Genomic DNA, 18,876 nt, shown 5'->3' with positions numbered 1-18,876 from the left:
GAAGTGATGTAGTTTTTTTTTTTTGTTTTTTTTTTGAGGGTTTCATTTTGTAGGGAAGATTTCAAACATCTCTTGGACCTCAGTTTCAAGGGGTTAGGGTGACACTCAAAAACAAGGGGTATGGGTAAAAAAAGAAGAAATGGGATTGGGCCTTAATTAGTCCCAAGGCCTCGGAGTGTCCTAAAAAATCTCAGCAAAGTCACCTTTCACCCAGTTCTGCAGTGACCGAAACAGCTTCTTCCAGTTCCAATTCCGTGTCTGGTGTAGTTTGGAAAAACAAGCCCATGTCTCACAATAATGTTAAACACTTGGTTTCCAAGCACAACATAAATATACTACAGACCTCATAGAGACACATAAGCCAGAGCCTCATATCTCCGCAATGGTAACTTCACAGGAGAAGGAAAAAACCTTCTTTACTTTTAATGTAAGTCTATGGAACCAGACCTTCCGAGTCATTTTGGGCCATTTCTTTTGGTCCATTCATCACGAAATGAACACACACTATAAGGAGCAGCAGGCTTTTTATATTATGTCAAAAAACAGCAAATTCTATATTAAAATACTGAACACTGGACATCATTCCTAACCTTTCAGTATAGAATAAACCCTCTGAAATGTTAAAAACTGCAGAATCTGATTGGGAAAAAGACCCAAAAACATGAATGAACGGATATTCACAACAGCTCTCTGCTCTTAAAAGGGGTGTTAAATCATGTGTGTCAGGCTCCAGTCCTTGCAGGCCAAAACACTGCAGACTTAAATGCACTGGATTCAGCTCATCGACTAGTCAGCAAGGCCTTCATGAACTGAATTCAGGGCGACAGATGAGGTCAATGCTAAACTCCGCAGTACTTTGGATAAGCATATCTTAAACTGATCGTTGGAGTGATGATATAGAAGAACCACTTTTGGAAGGAATGCTCCAGCATTGTAACCTTTTTAACTCCTACTACTACCATTGCTTCCAAAATGCACTTCGTTGGGGCAGTCGTGGGCTGGAGGTTAGGGATCCAGCCTCGTGACCAGAAGGTCGTCGGTTCGATCCCCAGAGCCGACAGCACATGACTGAGGTGTCCTTGAGCAAGACACCTAAACCCCAACTGCTCCCCAGGTGCTGCGGATTGGGCTGCCCACCGCTCCGGGCAAGTGTGCTCACTGCCCACTAGTGTGTGTGTGCTCACTAGTGTGTATGTGGTGTTTCACTTCACGGATGGGTTAAATGCATAGGTGAAATTTCCCTGTTGTGGGATTAATAAGGGTCTCTTAACTTAATCTTTTAGCCATGTTCTTCATAACGTTCATATTCCATAAGCTCCATTCAGAAGCTGGGCGTCGTGTGAGGCTGTAGCTCTTCTCTCCAGTCTAATAGACGGTGACGTCATTTTAAACCCTTATAATAAAAGAAGCTGAACTCAGTTTGTTTTTCTACTCAAAGTCGAGCCGTTTTTCCCCAAATCTGGGCTCTAAACTATAAACAGACGGCGTCTCTTCAGTGATCTGCTCTGGAAACATCACTTTTAGGAAATAACACAAAGATTGTTGGCTTTCAGCTGTAAATTGTAAGCATATAGAAACATGTGTAGATCATAAAACACGTGTTCTGTTGACTTAAGAGGAGCTTTTACAAAATGAATAAAACAAAAATTTGCATTTATTTCATGCAGTTCATGTAGACCATGTATCACAGTCATTTAAATGCTGTTCTCAATACTTTTCTTTGAAAAGAAGGGAAAAGCAATAATAATTGTAGTCCCCAGATAGTGAAAATAGAGATTAGGCCTAAGACACTGGAATGAATGGTTCTTCTATAGCACCACTCCAAACTATGCTTTGATGAGTATAGAGGGGAGACGAGTGTCCTATTGTTCAGACTTACACTTTTATATATATCAACGCTGTCCAAAGAAAAACTAACGTCTCCAAAAGAGTACGTTTACAGGAGAGGGCAAAAACCATCTTCCCCTTCAATGTGAGTTCATGTAAAGAGGTTTTATTCTACGCAATTTTGGAACATTTCTCTTGGTCTATTCATCATGATCCTTTCACACGTTATAAACGGCAGCTGCTGCGCTCAAATAATATAGAAAAGTAAAAATAAAAAAAAAAATTGACGTTTTCCTGTGTAAAGCAACAATATGACGTATTTAAAATGCACCCATTGACCTCTTAGTCCACTCTAATGTAAGACCACCACTATTTATTTAATATCAGTACTCAGTACTTGACCATTAAATACAAGTGATTCATATTTCAGCATCTGGAAAAAGTAGAAAACATTTTCAGCAGAAAATTGCAGAGACCACCCGAATATAAAGTCAATTGTTTTCAGTACCTTGTGTGTCCACTCTGACTTCATTACAGCTTCTGTTCTGTTCAGGAGATTTACTTTCAGATTCTCAAAGAAATCTGCAGGGATATTTTTCACACCTCCGATGTTCAGATAAGCAGAGAGCAGTGTAAATAAAGCCGAGCTCAGCGCTGTCTGCAGTAGATTTTTTCCTCTTATTGAGCTTCCTACAGGCCCATGGCCTCACTGCCCTCTCCTGATCCACTCCTCTGGCCCTTAGTCCACTCTACAGCCCGGCCTGCTGCGGCCAGCCTCTCCAGCTTTAATTAAGCTGTCAGAAGGAGGTGGAAAACTGAGGAACAAGTCATTTATATTAACCCTGAGAATCACGATAACAAAAGCCTGCTGTAATTTTAGATTAATTACTTCTCTCTCGTAAGTCATCAAAATAAACGGGGGGGGTCTGTAAGAAGTGCAGATGTTGAACTCACTTTTGTGTTTGAAAGTAGAAGAGAAGAGGCTGTGTAGTTTTTTGTTTTTTGCCCATTTTTTAAATTGTTTTCCCGGGTGATTGCTAAGTCCATTACAGACATTATTATGGTATTCCAGATGGTTGCCATGTTGTTGCAGTGTTATCCCAGGTGGTTACTACAGTTTTACTAGACCACTGTTATGGAGGTAGTTGATAAGGTGTTACTAGGCCATTGCAGTGATACTCCAGGTGGTTGGTAAGATGTTATTAGGCCATTGCAGTGGTGTCCCAGGTGGTTATTAAGGTGTTACCAGGCCATTGCAATGGTATCCCAGGTGGTTGTTAAGGTGTTACTAGGTCATTGATAGGATATCCCAGGTGGTTACTAAGGTGATACTAGGCCATTGCAATGGTATCCCAGGTGGTTGCCATGGTGTTCCAATGTTATATCTGGTGGTTGCTACAGTGTTACTAGGCCATTGCGGTGGTATCCCAGGTGGTTGTTAAGGTGTTACTTGGCCATTGCAGTGATACTCCAGGTGGTTGGTAAGGTGTTACTAGGCCTTTGCAATGGTGTCCCAGGTGGTTGTTAAGGTGTTACTAGGTCATTGATAGGATATCCCAGGTGGTTACTAAGGTGTTACTAGGCCATTGCAATGGTATCCCAGGTGGTTGCCATGGTGTTGCAGTGTTATATCTGATGGTTGCTACGGTGTTACTAGGCCATTGCGGTGGTATCCCAGGTGGTTGTTAAAGGTGTAACTAGGCCATTGCAGTGGTATCACAGATGGTTGCTAAGGTGTTTCTAGTGCATTGCTGTGGTATCCCAGGTGGTTGCTAAAGTGACTGTGTTATGTATGTATGTGTGTCTGAATTTAATGTTTTCTCAACATCATTCCATTCATTATATCTGGGGGAAAGTCACTGTGTGAATCAGTGCTGCATTAAAACTGCACTGCACTGCATTAAAACTGGCACTGCCATCAGTCCCAGAAGCACAATCAGACTATTCCCATATAGACTAATACAGATATTATAAGATAATAGATATTATCTTGCGTAAGTTTTGTGGTTCTAGCTTGAAAACTATGGTCCTGTGAAAAAGCATACAGGAGTAGAATCATAAAATAAAGAGCAATAAGTTGGCATCGCCATGCCAACTCAACTAGAATTCTAAGTTATTCATGTACATGAAGAAATGAAGTTATTTATTATATCACAGGTTAAGAGTGAGTGATGGAGTGAGACAAAGAAAGGAGAGAGAACGGAAAAGAGAGAGAGAAGGGAGGAGAACAAGGTGGAGAAAAGAAAGGAAAGAAGCAGATGTGGAGTTTGTGTGTTTCAGAGAACCTGTAGAAGTTGTGTTTTCTCAGTAGGGGAGGGGGGAGGGGGGGGGCAGCTGAAGTGACCCTGTAGTATTTTTTTTTTTCTTTCTCTGACAGATGTCCTTTATCAACATACCAACGTCCAGAGTTGTGTGAGGGCTGAGAAACCCGAGCAGGATAGAGGAGCGAGAGAGACTGCTGTCGAAATAGAAATCCAACTATAAAGCTGAATTTAATCTGAGAGTTTGATGGTATCTGTGTTTGTTTGCCTTTCCTGTGTGCCCAGCTGCTTCAGCCTCAGCCTCGGCCTCGTTCAGAAACTGTCTGAATGGAAGGATCGTAAAATAAATCAATCCAAAAACTTTCAAAATACAACTTTAAGCAACTGAATTTGCAGCAAACGAGTTCCAAGGCTTTTTTTTTTGTCCTTTTCAAATCTACCAATCAAATCCTCACGCAATACTCAGATATACTTGTTTGTATAATTGTGTAATTGTTTCCATTCAAATCCTCAGATTTACTCAGTTCAGGTCTTGCTGGACGTCATCAGGCTGACCAAGAATAGTTAATGTTCCATATAGACTGTCAGTTTGTTCATTTATTTATTTATGTATTTATTTAGCCAACTCACTTCCAGCTGGAACCACGAAACACTGCGTGATTGTAGAACCTACACAGGAACAGTGCCACCTGGGATATCATAGCAATAGCAGTGGCATAGTAAACACCTGGGATAACATAGCAACAGCTTGCAACACCTTATCAACCATCTGGGATAACAGTGCAGTGGTCTAGAAACACTTTAGCAACCACCTGGGTTACTATGGCGATGGCGTAGTCACCTTAATATCTTCCTGGCTGGGATAAGTTTTCTGGACGTCCAGTACCAAATTCATGAGAAAATCATCTGTAAATCTGTTTATCTGGAAAGACTTTTGAAGTCTTTTTGTCCTTTGGATACACTTTGGTCCATTATTTATTGGCTTGATTTAGGCAGCTAAGTAATAACTTTAAGTACCTTAGTACCTCAGAATAAAAAAGGCTTTCTTACAGGATACGATGGAATATTTACCAGCATGTCCATGCGCACTATATAGATGTAACCTGGGGTTATTTGTACAGTTCATTATATAAGATGGGAATTCCACTGATTTGTCAAAGTTTCCGCATAATTAAATGATTAAAGTAAAAAAGTAATTCTGAATGGAATGCCTCTTCTAGAAAAACTAGAAGGAAGTCAGGACTGTTCACAGTGGTGGTGATAGGAACCAGACGTCCACCTCTAAAAGCTCCCTCACAGAACAGTCTTAAACATTGTTTTATTATGATTTTTGAGAAGGTTTAAGCCTAAAATCCATTTTTTTGTAGATGTACATTCTTTATTCATGGCAGAGGGGTACATGCAGGGTGTCGCGAGGTAAAAAAGTCCGCAAAGCAAACTTATTTTTTTCAGATTTAACACTATTTTATCACTATCAAGATGACATATAAACACTCAGAGGACTTGTGTAGGTTCGCTGGTGGTTCTGGATAGTAAATAAAGTGTCTATATTTGTGTTGTAGACATTCTGGTTCCTATCACCACCACTCCAAAGAGACCCGAGTCTGTCATTTTTCTACAGTGAACCAGTTCATGCCAAAATGCTCCGAGTGACTAACCCTAACCCTGGATGTTTCAATGACTGAACTACACAGGGAGAGTCAGGTCATGGTGCTAAAATTGATTCTCTGGGAATGATTACCTCACCTTTCAACGTCTAACTAATACCATCTGAATAGTAGAGCTAGTTTAGTAATCATGACATCAAGAATGAAGGTTTTCGGTGACGTTAGTTATCCAGCACACACCGTGTTCCCTACAGGCTGTATTTGCGGTCCAGCTAAACTAATCTTGCCCACTGTTGTTCCCATAGATTACCATTTACTGCTGAAAAAAGAGATGCAGGAGTAACAATACCTGTTCCAAAGTTCAGAAAGTGAGTACAGAGATAGTGTAAACAGCAGCAGAGATACTGCTGGGATTTCAGAGATGCTGTAGATAGTGGAGGAACACAGTTTACAGAAGTTTAAGGTCCATGCTGGGTGCAGATCAGAGTGTGGAGTGCAGGAACAGTATTATAAAGAATTGTAGAGATAACAGGTGACAGCAACTGCACTCTGGTGTAGGCAGTGTTCCTCAGCGCAGCGGTGGAGATTAGGTTTGGGACGAGGCCGTGGGCTGAGTGATGGGGACAGGGAACAGCTAGGTGTTCTGAACGTGCCTGTCTGGATGGCGTGATGGATGGACTCTGAGAGACGGAGGAGAGAGCGGTGGATGGAGGCTGCAGGCCACAGGGGCAGCACCCACAGGGAAAAGAGAAGGGACATATCGGTCATGGGAACAAATGATGGCTCTGAGGTATTCTAGCGCACCAGTCAATTTTTAGCTTTCAACATGAATTCAAAGACGACCTTCTGCTGAACAATGGACAACGGAAGAGTGGACCCTTTCAGACCTGCAGTGATGTGTTAGTTGTCCAATTATCAATACATGGGCAAAAGTCAGGCTTCAAGATAGTTTTTACTGCTGATTTCATCTATGCAGCCTATGTTTGGTCATGTTTATGGATATCGGTGGATCATGCTGTGAGTGTGTTTATATGCATGTAATAATCTGATAACTGCAGAAAATCAGATTTTGTCAGTAACCAGGTCAATGCATTTACATACATTGATAATGGGGAAACTCAAGGTCTATATGGGTCAGGCAGTAACTGGATTCGTCAGGCAGTAATTGGAATTATGTTCTGCCGCCAGCCAATAAGCTCACAGAAGAAGACGTGAAGTAACATAAACTCAAACGTCCTGCCGCGCCTTTTCTTTTAAAAAACATCGCACCACTTTACCTGAAAATATGAACATACATCATCTAGAAGATGAAGAATATCTAAAGCCTTCAAGTTGTCAAGCATGTGTTTGGTTTCAGCGTCGCTCCAAAAGCGTTTTGCTGCTGCAGCGCTGCTTGTTTATTTCCGGTGCCGTTGTCTGTTTTCACACATGCGCAGACTGAGAAAGTGGAAAGAAATCAGAGTAAGAGCTCACAGCACTGAGAAAGCTGACTACTGGGGTAAATCCAGCCTCTTTATCAGATTTATTAATCAGACTTCTAGACTTTACTCCAACCTAAGAAGTCAGAGTGTGCTGTTGATATGACTGCAGGAACCCAATTATGACCGGATGTATGTAAACGCATTCAGTCTCAGAAACCACTTAAGCCAGTCTGTTTGAGATTACTTAACAGCTCCATGTGGTTATAGGCAAGTGAGATGATTTAGGCATGGAATTTACACAATAATAATTGGTTTATGCTGAAAAATCATATATTGGCAAGTGAAACCATCGTAAATTTAGTCTGTATAGCTATATATATATACAACCCCAATTCCAGTGAAGTTGGGACGTTGTGTAAAACATAAATAAAAACAGAATATGATGATTTGCAAATCCTTTTCAACCTGTATTCAATTGAATTCACTACAAAGACGAGATATTTAATGTTCAAACAGATAAACTTTATTGTTTTTTGCAAATATTCACTCATTTTGAATTTGATGCCTGCAACATGTTCCAAAGAAGTTGGGACAGGGGCAACAAAAGACTGGGAAAGTTGAGGAATGCTCAAAAAACACCTGTTTGGAACATTCCACAGGTGAATAGGTTAATTGGAAACAGGTGAGCGTCATGATTGGGTATAAAGGGAGCATCCCTGAAAGGCTCAGTCGTTCACAAGCACAGACGGGGCGAGGTTCACCACTTTGTGAACAACTGCATGAGCAAATAGTCCAACAGTTTAAGAACAACGTTTCTCAACGTGCAACTGCAAGGAATTTAGGGATTTCATCATCTACAGTCCATAATATCATCAAAAGATTCAGAGAGTCTGGAGAAATCTCTGCAAGTAAGCAGCAAAGCAGAAAACCAACACTGAATGGCCGTGACCTTCGACCCCTCAGGCGGCACTGCATTATAAACCCACATCATTCTGTAACGGATATTCCCACATGGGCTCAGGAACACTTCAGAAAACCACTGTCAGTGAACGCAGTTCGTCGCTCCATCTACAAGTGCAAGTTAAAACTCTGCCATGCAAAGCGAAGCCACATATCAACACCACCCAGAAACGCCGCCGGCTTCTCTGGGCCCGAGCTCATCTGAGATGGACTGACGCAAAGTGGAAAAGTGTCCTGTGGTCTGACGCGTCCACACTTCACACTGTTTTTGGAAATCATGGACGTCGTGTCCTGCGGGCCAAAGAGGAAAAGGACTGTCCGGATTGTTATCAGCACAAAGTTCAAAAGCCAGCATCTCTGATGGTGTGGGGGGGTGTTAGTGCCCATGGCACGGGTAACTGGCACATCTGTGAAGGCCCCATTAATGCTGAAAGGTACATACAGGTTTTGGAGCAACATCTGCTGCCATCCAAGCAGCGTCTTTTTCAGGACGTCCTGCTTATTTCAGCAAGACAACGCCAAGCCACATTCTGCACGTGTTACCACAGCGTGGCTTCGTAGTAAAAGAGTGCGGGTACTAGACTGGCCTGCCTGCAGTCCAGACCGTCTCCCATTGAAAATGTGTGGCACATTATGAAGCGCAAAATACGACAGCGGAGACCCCCGGACTGCTGAGCAACTGTTGTACATCAAGCAAGAATGGGAAAGAATTCCACCTACAAAGCTTCAACAATCAGTGTCCTCAGTTCCCAAACGCTTATTGAGTGCTGTTAAAAGGAAAGGTGATGTAACACAGTGGTAAACACGCCCCTGTCCCAACTTCTTTGGAACGTGTTGCAGGCATCAAATTCAAAATGAATGAATATTTGCAAAAAAAACAATAAAGTTTATCCATTTGAACATTAAATATGTCCGGCTTATAGTCGAACCTCGGATCCAGGAGGAACAGTGCGGGTTCCGCCCTGGTCGTGGAACACTGGACCAACTCTTCACCCTCTCCAGGATTCTGGAGGGTTCATGGGAGTTTGCCCAACCAGTCCACATGTGCTTTGTGGATCTGGAGAAGGCATTCGACTGTGTTCCCCGGGGTATTCTGTGGGAGGTGCTTCGGGAGTACGGGGTACATGGCTCTTTGCTACGAGCCATTCAGGCCCTGTACAAACAAAGCAGGAGTTTGGTTCGCATGGCCGGCAGTAAGTCAGACTCGTTCCCAGTGAGAGTTGGACTCCGTCAGGGCTGCCCTTTGTCACCGATTCTATTCATAATTTTTATGGATAGAATTTCTAGGCGCAGTCAAGGGATGGAGGGTGTCCGGTTTGGTGACCTCAGGGTCACATCGCTGCTGTTTGCAGATGATGTGGTCCTATTGGGGACATCAGGCCGCGAACTTCAGCTTTCGCTGGATCGGTTTGCAGCCGAGTGTGAAGCGGCTGGGATGAGAATCAGTACCTCTAAATCCGAGACCATGGTTCTCAGGCGGAAAAGGGTGGAGAGCCCTCTCTGGGTCGGGGATAGGCTCTTGCCTCAAGTGGAGGAGTTCGAGTATCTCGGGGTCTTGTTCACGAGTGATGGTACAAGGGAGCGGGAGATTGACAGGCGGATTGGTGCTGGGTCAGCAGTGATGCGGGCTCTTTACCGGGCTGTTGTGGTAAAGAAAGAGCTGAGCCATAAGGCAAGGCTCTCGATTTACCGATCGATCTACGTTCCCACCCTCACCTATGGTCATGAGCTTTGGGTAATGACCGAAAGAATAAGATCGCGAATACAAGCGGCCGAAATGAGTTTCCTCCGCAGGGTGTCTGGACTCTCCCTGAGAGATAGGGTGAGAAGTTCAGTCATCCGGGAGGGACTCGGAGTAGAGCCGCTGCTTCTTCACGTCGAGAGGAGCCAGCTGAGGTGGTTCGGGCATCTGGTTAGGATGCCTCCTGGACGCCTCCCTCGGGAGGTGTCACAGGCGAGTCCACCCGGGAGGAGACCCCGGGGAAGACCCAGGACACGCTGGCGCGACTATATCGCCCAGCTGGCCTGGGAGCGCCTCGGAATCCCCCTTGGAGAGCTTGTGGAAGTGGCTGGGGAAAGGGAGGTCTGGGCTTCATTGCTTAGGATGCTGCCCCCGCGACCCGAACCCCGGAGAAGCGGAAGATAATGGATGGATGGATGGATGGAACATTAAATATCTTGTCTTTGTAGTGAATTCAATTGGATATAGGTTGAAAAGGATTTGTAAATCATCGTATTCTGTTTTTATTTATGTTTTACACAACGTTCCAACTTCACTGGAATTGGGGATGTACTTCGTCCACCACTGGCTTGTTAACATGTCTTATTCCATTGTCAGATAACTTGTTTTAATAAATAATGCAGATAGTTTTGCTTGTCAGGAAAAAATGCTTTAAAGAATCAAAATTATCTGCCAGTATTATCAGAATTTTCCAATTCACCCTCGGTAATAGGACAGATCAAACTCCAATGCAAAGATTCGGTGCACCACTAAGATATTGCAACAATACAGGGTGGACTTTGGACTAGGAGACATCTGGAGACTGCAACACCCATCAGTTAAAGAATACACTTATTTTTCTCAGGTTCATCACTCATTCTCTCGCATTGATTTTTTTCTTGCCAGTAACTCTATCATACCACATATATCACAATCAACAATCCATCCGATAGTAATCTCTGATCATGCCCGTTACTTTTAGTTTTAATGACATAGAAAATGCAGCAACAAGGCCAAGATGTCGATTTAATACGTCACTCATCACAGACAAAGAATCCAATACCTACTTTAAAAGAGAGTGGACATCTGTTACGGAAACCAATGATCGACAAGAAACCTCTCCCATACCATTATGGGAAACATCAAAAGCAGTGATGACAGGGAAAATCATATCATATTCAGTACATAAGAAAAAGAAGAATCTGGAAAAGCGAAGCAGCCTAGAACAACATTTAAAGCAACTCCAGAGCTTATATGCAGAAAATCCGACATTAAAAAGGTTCTTAAAAATATTAACAAAACTAAAGCCCAGCTAGATACTCTTATAAATCAAAAAACACAGTTTTTACTCTTTCAGCATAACGACAAATCAGGAAAGTTCTTAGCAAACCAACTAAAACAAAACAATGATAAACACACAATAAGCACAATAGAAGACTCAGCAGGGAACAATACTCAAAACCTGAAAGTAGTAAATGAAACTTTTAAAAATTACTACAAAATCTTATACTCAAGAATTAAAGTTACAAAACAATCTGACATTGATGCCTTTCTGGATGATGTCAACCTTCCCAGGTTGAATAATGACCAAAGACACTCCTTAGAAGCACCATTGACCGAAGAATTCAAGAAAGCAGTTCAACTAATGCCAAACAATAAATCACCAGGTATGGATGGATTTCCTGCTGAATTCTATAAACATTTCTGGACAGCCATCTCCCCCTTGTTTGTAAAGATGGTAAATGAAATAAAAAGAACCTCATCTATTCCAACCCAAATGAATACGGCACTAATTTCAGTATTACTCAAACCAAATAAAGATTCAACACTATGCTCAAGTTACCGTCCAATATCACTTATAAACACAGGCATACAAATTATAAGTAAAGCACTCTCAACAAGACTGGAAAATGTTATCCAATCTTATCCACCCAGATCAAACAGGCTTTATAAAAGGAAGACAGTCATCACATAATACATGACGCCTTATCAACCTTATTGACTTTACAAAATAATTAATAGGGAAACAGTTATCTTTAGATGCTGAAAAAGCCTCTGATAAAGTAAACTGGGTTTTTCTCTTTAGTACATTCTATAAATTTGGCTTTGGTACATCATTTATACACTGGATCCAAATACCATATTCATCACCCATGGCCTCCATTATAATTAATGACATCATCTCATCAAGTTTTACACTTTCTCGTGGTACCCGACAAGGATGTCCACTCTCACCACTGTTATTCACAATCTTCACAGAACCGGGCTGCAGAAATATGTCACAATGATAAAATTACAGGCATTTCAACCCACAGTATTGCTCATAAAATAAGCCTCTATGCAGATGATGTGCTACTATTTCTCCAAGATCCCACTTCATCAATAAAGGAGACCATTAAACTGATTAATACTTTCTCACATATTTCAGATTACTCTGTTAATTGGAACAAATCAACAGCTTTACCAGTAGTTGACTGGAATTGGGATGCTGCTCTTCAAAATTACCCATTACAAATTACCACTGGAGGTATTACATATCTAGGTATAAAAGTAACCACTAAGATTTCAGAGTTATCCCACCTTAATTTCGTACCACTATTAAAAACAATAGGCGATGACTTAAATTGCTGGATGAATTTACCAATTTCTCTTATAGGCCGTATTGCAACAATAAAAATGACAGTTTTACCAAAAGTCAATTATCTATTTGCAATGTTGCCAATAGAACCAACAAAAAAATCCTCCCACCATTTAGACGTATTAACATCAAAATTCTATTGGAAAAATAAGAAACCTAGGATAAAAGTCACAACTTTACAAAAAGACAGAATTTTCAGTTTTATTACTTAGCAAATCAGCTTCACTATTTAGTAAAATGGAGACAAACGGATGATGACTAACCCCTGGCTTGATCTAGAACAGTCATACTGCAACAAAATATCCATCACAGATCTACCTTTTCTTAGCAAATCCATAAAATATGAATGTTGTAAAAGCATAACTATCTCAATGACATTAAAAGCCTGGTGGGAAATTAATAAATTAACAAATTTTGAAATGACATCTATTATATACACACCCATCTGGCACAATCCAGACTTTATAATTAACAAATGACCCCTTATATACAAGAACTGGGAAAAAAAAGGCATAACACATTTACAACATCTCTTTACGAATAACACAGTTAAAAGTTTCCAAGAACTAACTGAAACTTTTGACTTAGAAGAAAATCAATATCTAAAATACTCAATTAAAAAGTATACTTAAAGCCAAAATGAATATTTTTCTAAACAATCACAGTCCACCCTCTATTACTGAAAATATGAACCAAATCATCAGCCCCAAGAAAATCTTATCAAAGTTGTATGCTCTTATGGGTACTTTAAATTCAACCAGCAATGCCAACTAATCAAGGGGGAAAAGGATTTAGATATTAGCACTGATACACAATTCTGGACACAAATCTGTAAAAATGTCTTCATTAAGAGCAAAAACACAAACATCTAATTAATTCAATATAAAATTATTCATAGGACACACATTACGCAGTACGGATTGTTTAAAATGGGAAGCGATTCAAGCGTATGTACACAATGTATACCTAATAAAACAATGACTATTTTCATGCATTTTGGATTTGCGCACCAGTCCAGTGTTTTTGGGAAAATATCATCTCAAAATTATTATATTTGGGGAGCAGTGTTCCAATCTCACCCTCCTCCCTATGCCTCATAGGAGATCTGTCAGAAGTAGAATCATCAGTCGAAGATACAGTTCCATTACTTCTAACATTAACTATAGCAAAAAAAAACAATATTGCTAAATTGGAAAGACAAAAAAAATATTTCGGTAACACCGTGGACTAATCTACTAACAGAACTCCTACGCTGTGAACAAGCATCAGCGGCAATCCACAAGATTTAATCTAAACTTTTCAAACTTACTAAAACTATGTAACATGACATGAGTAGTAGCACCCAGAAATCTTTTTTTTCTGTTCCTCTCCCCTCTTTTCTATCTCTTTCCTTCCTTTAGATATTTGACTATGTGAATGTATGTATATGTATATATGTGTGTATATATAAATTTGTATATGCACATATTTTATAAGGACATTTTGTGTAATGCAACACGATATCAGAGTATGGTGCTATGCAGGGGCTTGGGACGCTGTGGGGTCTCTGGGGGGCTTCCCTTCCAGAGCTGTTTGTCTGCTCTGCCCTACCGCCTTCCTGGACCTCCATCACCAATGCCCGCCCCCTCCTGTTATGGCAGAGCTCTGCTGCCTCTTCAGAGAGAGCAAAATCAACAACTGAGTGTGAAAGCACCACCAACATTCAAAAGTGATCAAAACATCAACCAGAAAGCAGAAAGGTACAGAGAAGTGGTCTGTGGTCCCACCTGCAGAACCTCTCCTTTACTGAGTGTGTCTTGCTAATTGCCAATGATTTCTACCTGTTGTCTGTTCCATTTGCACAACAGCTGTGAAATTGATTGTCAGTGTTGTTTCCTAAGTGGACAGTTTGATTTCACAGAAGTTTGATCTACTTGGAGTTATATTGTGTTGTTTAAGTGTTCCCTTTATTTTTTGAGCAGTGTATATATTACCACTGTATTTACTTAGCATACTGCCTATCTGTCATTATTATCATTATTAATAATTATTTTTTTGTCTCACTTTATTTGTTTGCCTAATGTACTGTCTGTTAATTTCTTTTGTTGTTTTTTTTTTCTCTCCTCTCTTTGTGGCTTGTCTTGTCATAACATACCTGTCTATTTCTTGTGCTATATATCTGTTGCTAATCAATTAAAATAAAAAAATGAAAAAAATATTTACTTGAGAAACTGAAAGTGAGTCTCCTGAAAAGAATGGAAGCTGGAATGAAGGTAAAGGGTGGACACACAATATGCTGAAAACATTTATATGTAGTTAAATATTTAGTTATTAAAGCTTTTGAATAATTTTCTATGAAACATATCACTGCTGGGAAGAAAACCTCATATCTCCATTTTTGTCATTTTTCAGTTTTTGACATCATTTGAAAATGACTGTTGGACTTTACATTGTGTGTAAATTCCATGATGATTGGACTAAAAGAAACGACCCAAAATGACTTGGAAAGACGTCTGGTTCCATTGACTTACATTAAAAGTAAAGTAAGTTTTTTCCTTCTCCTGTAAAGTTACCATTTTGGAGATACGAGTTTTTCTTCCGACGACAGCGATATACTTTCTCCTTCTGTTCCTCCGATGTTTCCTTATGTATGTTACTGAATTTCGGTAGTAAATTCAGGCAACAGAAGAGAAAAAGTAAAGCTGGGCAGTGAGGGGTGTAAAGGTCAAAAGGCACATTTGACCACTCAAAAATGTGATTACACCTTTACTTCTTATTGCTGACTGTATAAAGCTATTTTCTTCTTACCTTAATAAGCTCCTGTTTTATCTCCAGCTTATCTGTATAATACTCCTGTGTTGCGCAAGAGCAGCAGAAACTGTTAATTGCGTCTGCTGAGCCTCCACGGTTATCCGATCTGTGCGAAAAGCCGTGCTTTGATTGCCTCCTGCCTTTTTGCTGTTAATGTCATTGTGATGGTAATTGTGTCACCTCTTATCGGTGATTAGTTATGCAAGCAAGATGGAAAAAACGGCCTCTAATCCGTTATTAAAGCTGGAGTGTTTGCTCAGCCCTACGTGCTGAGGCCTTGTGGTTTCGGCCCAGCTAGTGCCGAAAGCGCTGCTGGCCTTCGTCCTTGTCAAAGTCAGGGACACGAAGGAAATGCGAGGGAGTTTTATCAGCAGGATTGCAGCATGTGCCCTCCTGTGGAACCGCCAGGAACTGCACCAGAGAGTCGTGTAAAAGTTTTGTGATGCTAAAAAACACTGAACAAACGTACAGATCACAAAAGATTTGCACCTATTAAAAAGAGCTTGGAAACAACAATAAAACAGGACATCATTTCTGATCATTTTTGTATCATTTTTGTGGTTTTTCTGTTTTTGGCATGATTTGAAAATGCCTGCCACCCTCTACACTGTACGTAAATTTCACAATGAATGGACTAAAAGAAATGACCCAGAATGACTTGGAAAAAAGTCTGGTTCCATTAACTTGCATTAAAAGCAAAGTATGTTTTTTCCTTCCCCTGTAAAGTTACCATTTTGGAGATATGAGGTTTTCTTCCACCAGCAGCGATATTTTAACTGTATAAACTCCATAGCTGAATATGGCTTATTGGACGTCGGCCCATTTTATAGTCCAAATCAGAATGTTTTTGAACATATTGGTTGGCTGTTCTTCTCGCTGTTCTACTTGCATCTATTCAGCACAGAAGCAACTCAATTTATGGCAGAATTTGTGGGGGGATTCTCTGTCTTTGGTAAAACTTGCAGCTAAAGCCACTGTCAGTTTAGTGAATCGTTTACTCTTCCAGATGAAGGTGAAGTTACCCAGAGTTACCCAGTTCACCAGAATATAAACTCTGATAGCAGGTTGCTTTTTTTTGGAATTATTTCTTTGTAGAGTGTTTGACATAAGGTAACTTAAGCTAGATACTACTACTACTACTACTACTACTAATAATAATAATAATAATAATAATAATAATGAACCCTTATTAGTCCCACAACGGGGAAATTTCACCTCCACGTTTAACCCATCCGTACAGTCAAGCACCACATACACTCTAGTGAACACACACACTAGGGGGCAGTGAGCACACTTGTCCGGAGCGGTGGGCAGCTCTATCCGCAGCGCCTGGGGAGCGGTTGGGGTTTAGGTGTCTTGCTCAAGGTTTTCTTCAGTCACGGCCTGCTGGCTCTGGGGATTGAGCCAACGACCTTCCAGTCGCAAGGCTTATCATTTATGGCAGCGGCCACAGAATGAGTGTTTTGCTCATACGGTTCTGCCTTCTTTTAGCTAAATAAATGGGGAATATGTTAAGCACTGTTTAGCGCTTAAGCGACAGTGATCTGCCTTTCTCAACCGTTACATTCAGCAGCATTTTACAACGGATGTTTTTAACTGTGGTTTGTGGTTTTCTTTCAGCTGAAATGAAAATGTACGATTCGTTATTTTGAGACTTTTATTTTATGACAAATTGTGGAGGGAAATTTGAATATTCAGTGAACATTCTCTCTCTCTCTCTCTCTCTCTCTCTCTCTCTCTCTCTCTCTCTCTCTCTCTCTCTCTCTCTCTCTCTCTCTAGGTCAGGAGCTGTTGTATCGTACTCGTGAAGGTGATGTGGTGAAGTTCAATGTGGAGACAAATGACACAACAGTGCTGGTTCCCAACAGGAAGTTTGTGAGTCCCCCCCCCCCCTCTCTTTCTCTCTCTCTCTGTCTCTCTCTGTCTCTCTGTCTCTCTCTCTCTGTCTCTATTTCTGTCTCTCTCTCTATCTCTCTCTCTCTCTATTTCTCTCTCTATCTATCCCTCTTTCTCCCTCACTCTCTTTCTCTCTCTCTCTCTGTCTGTCAGCTTGTCAGCAGATCAAAGCGTTGGCACCTTTTTTCCCTAATAAACGACGTTCAAATGATCCATCATTAGCGGAACGTGCAGTTAGCTCGTTAGTGTGAGCCATTTCCACTCTCTCTGTCTGTCTCTCTCTCTCTGTCTCTCTCTCTCTCTCTGTCTCTCTCTCTCTCTCTCTCTCTCTGTCTCTCTCTCTCTCTCTCTCTCTCTCTCTCTCTCTCACTCTCTCTCTCTGTCTGTCTCTCTCTCTCTCTCTCTCTCTCTCTCTCTCTCTCTCTCTCTCTCTCTCTCTCTCTCTCTCTCTCTCTCTCTCTCTCTGTCTCTCTCTTTCTCTCGCTCCCCCTCTCTCTCGGTCTCCCCCTCTCTCTCTCTCTCTCTCTCTCTCTCCCCTTCTCCATCCCGTCGCTGCTGAACAGGCAGGATAAAGCGACACACAACATTATGTTTGTTCCAGGCCAGAGAGATTAATGTTTCAGCTGTTCCGTCTGCGGCTGGAATCCATCTGTCAAAAGCAGCGGTTTAAGCATTATTTTAATAGAAAGCTCATGCTTGGTTAAAGGCCTCATCTCCTTTCTTCTCCTTCTTCTCCGCTTTCCAGGAAATGTATAAGGCCAGCAAATATGAAGTGTCTCCAGATATGAAGCACGTGTTGCTGGCCTACAATGTACAGCCGGTAAGAGGAGTGTGTGTGTGTGTGTGTGTGTGTGTGTGTGTGTGTGTGTGTGTGTGTGTACTTGTTTTGGTGCATCTTCAGGACAAAAATGATCCTGACATTGTAGTGCAGGGGTGCCCAGTCTTGGTCCTGGAGTTCTCCCACCCTGAAGGCCTTCATTCCCTGGATCAGGTAGGTTTGGAGCAAAACTCTGCAGGGTGGAAGATCTCCAGGAATGTGACTGAGTACCGCTGTTGTAGTAAAACCAGAGACAATCAGTTCTGACCTACTGGTCCAACAACATGCTCCAGACCTTGTGGATCTATATTACATATAGATACTCACATTTTCATGTAACGCATATGGAACATACACTATATGGCCAAAAGTCCCCCTCCAAATGATTGATTTCAGGTGTTTCAGCTACACCCATTGCTAACAGGTGTAAAAAATCAAGTGCATAGTCTTGCACTCTTCGTAGACAAACACTGGCAGTAGAGGGGGTCGCAGTGAAGAGCTCACTGACTAAACAAGACGTCATAGGATGCCACGTTTGCCACAAGTCAGTTTGTGAAACTTCTGTCCTGCTAAACCTGCTCTGTCAACTGTAGGTGCTATTATTGTGAAGTGGAAGCATTTAGAAGCAATAACAGCTCAGCCACGAAACAGTAGACCACACAAACTCACAGAGAGAAGCCTCTGGAAGAGACAACAGCATAAGGATTGTGCACCGGGGGCTTCATGAATTGGGTTTCCATGACCAAGTAGATGCACACAAGCCTAAGATCAAAATGCGCAATATCAAGTGTTGGCTAGAATTGTGTAGACCACAACGCCACTGGTTTGGTGGAGGAGGGATAATGAGCTGTGCTCTCTTGTTTGAAACACCTTAGGTTGTTAAATTGGGTGGTATTTGAATGTCCTAAAGTAAAATCATACGCCCTTACTTTTTCTCTT

At 41.4% G+C, this 18,876-nt stretch overlaps 1 protein-coding gene across 4 annotated transcripts in view; it reads left to right on the top strand.

Moving 5' to 3' along the window:
* Positions 1-18,876, top strand: part of dpp6a (dipeptidyl-peptidase 6a) — a 615,071-nt gene that overhangs the window by 480,780 nt on the left and 115,415 nt on the right. For all 4 annotated transcript variants that reach the window (XM_017705640.2, XM_017705658.2, XM_037536774.1 and 1 more), the window contains 2 exons: positions 17,005-17,099; positions 17,866-17,940. In XM_017705640.2, coding sequence (XP_017561129.1) covers positions 17,005-17,099; positions 17,866-17,940 — 170 coding nt within the window. The remainder of the gene's footprint in view (positions 1-17,004; positions 17,100-17,865; positions 17,941-18,876) is intronic.

Source organism: Pygocentrus nattereri, chromosome 3 (genome assembly GCF_015220715.1).
Source record: "Pygocentrus nattereri isolate fPygNat1 chromosome 3, fPygNat1.pri, whole genome shotgun sequence".
Classification (NCBI taxonomy): Eukaryota; Metazoa; Chordata; class Actinopteri; order Characiformes; family Serrasalmidae; genus Pygocentrus; species Pygocentrus nattereri.
The sequence above is the reverse complement of the archived record's forward strand: the minus strand, read 5'-3'. Positions and strand labels throughout refer to the sequence as shown.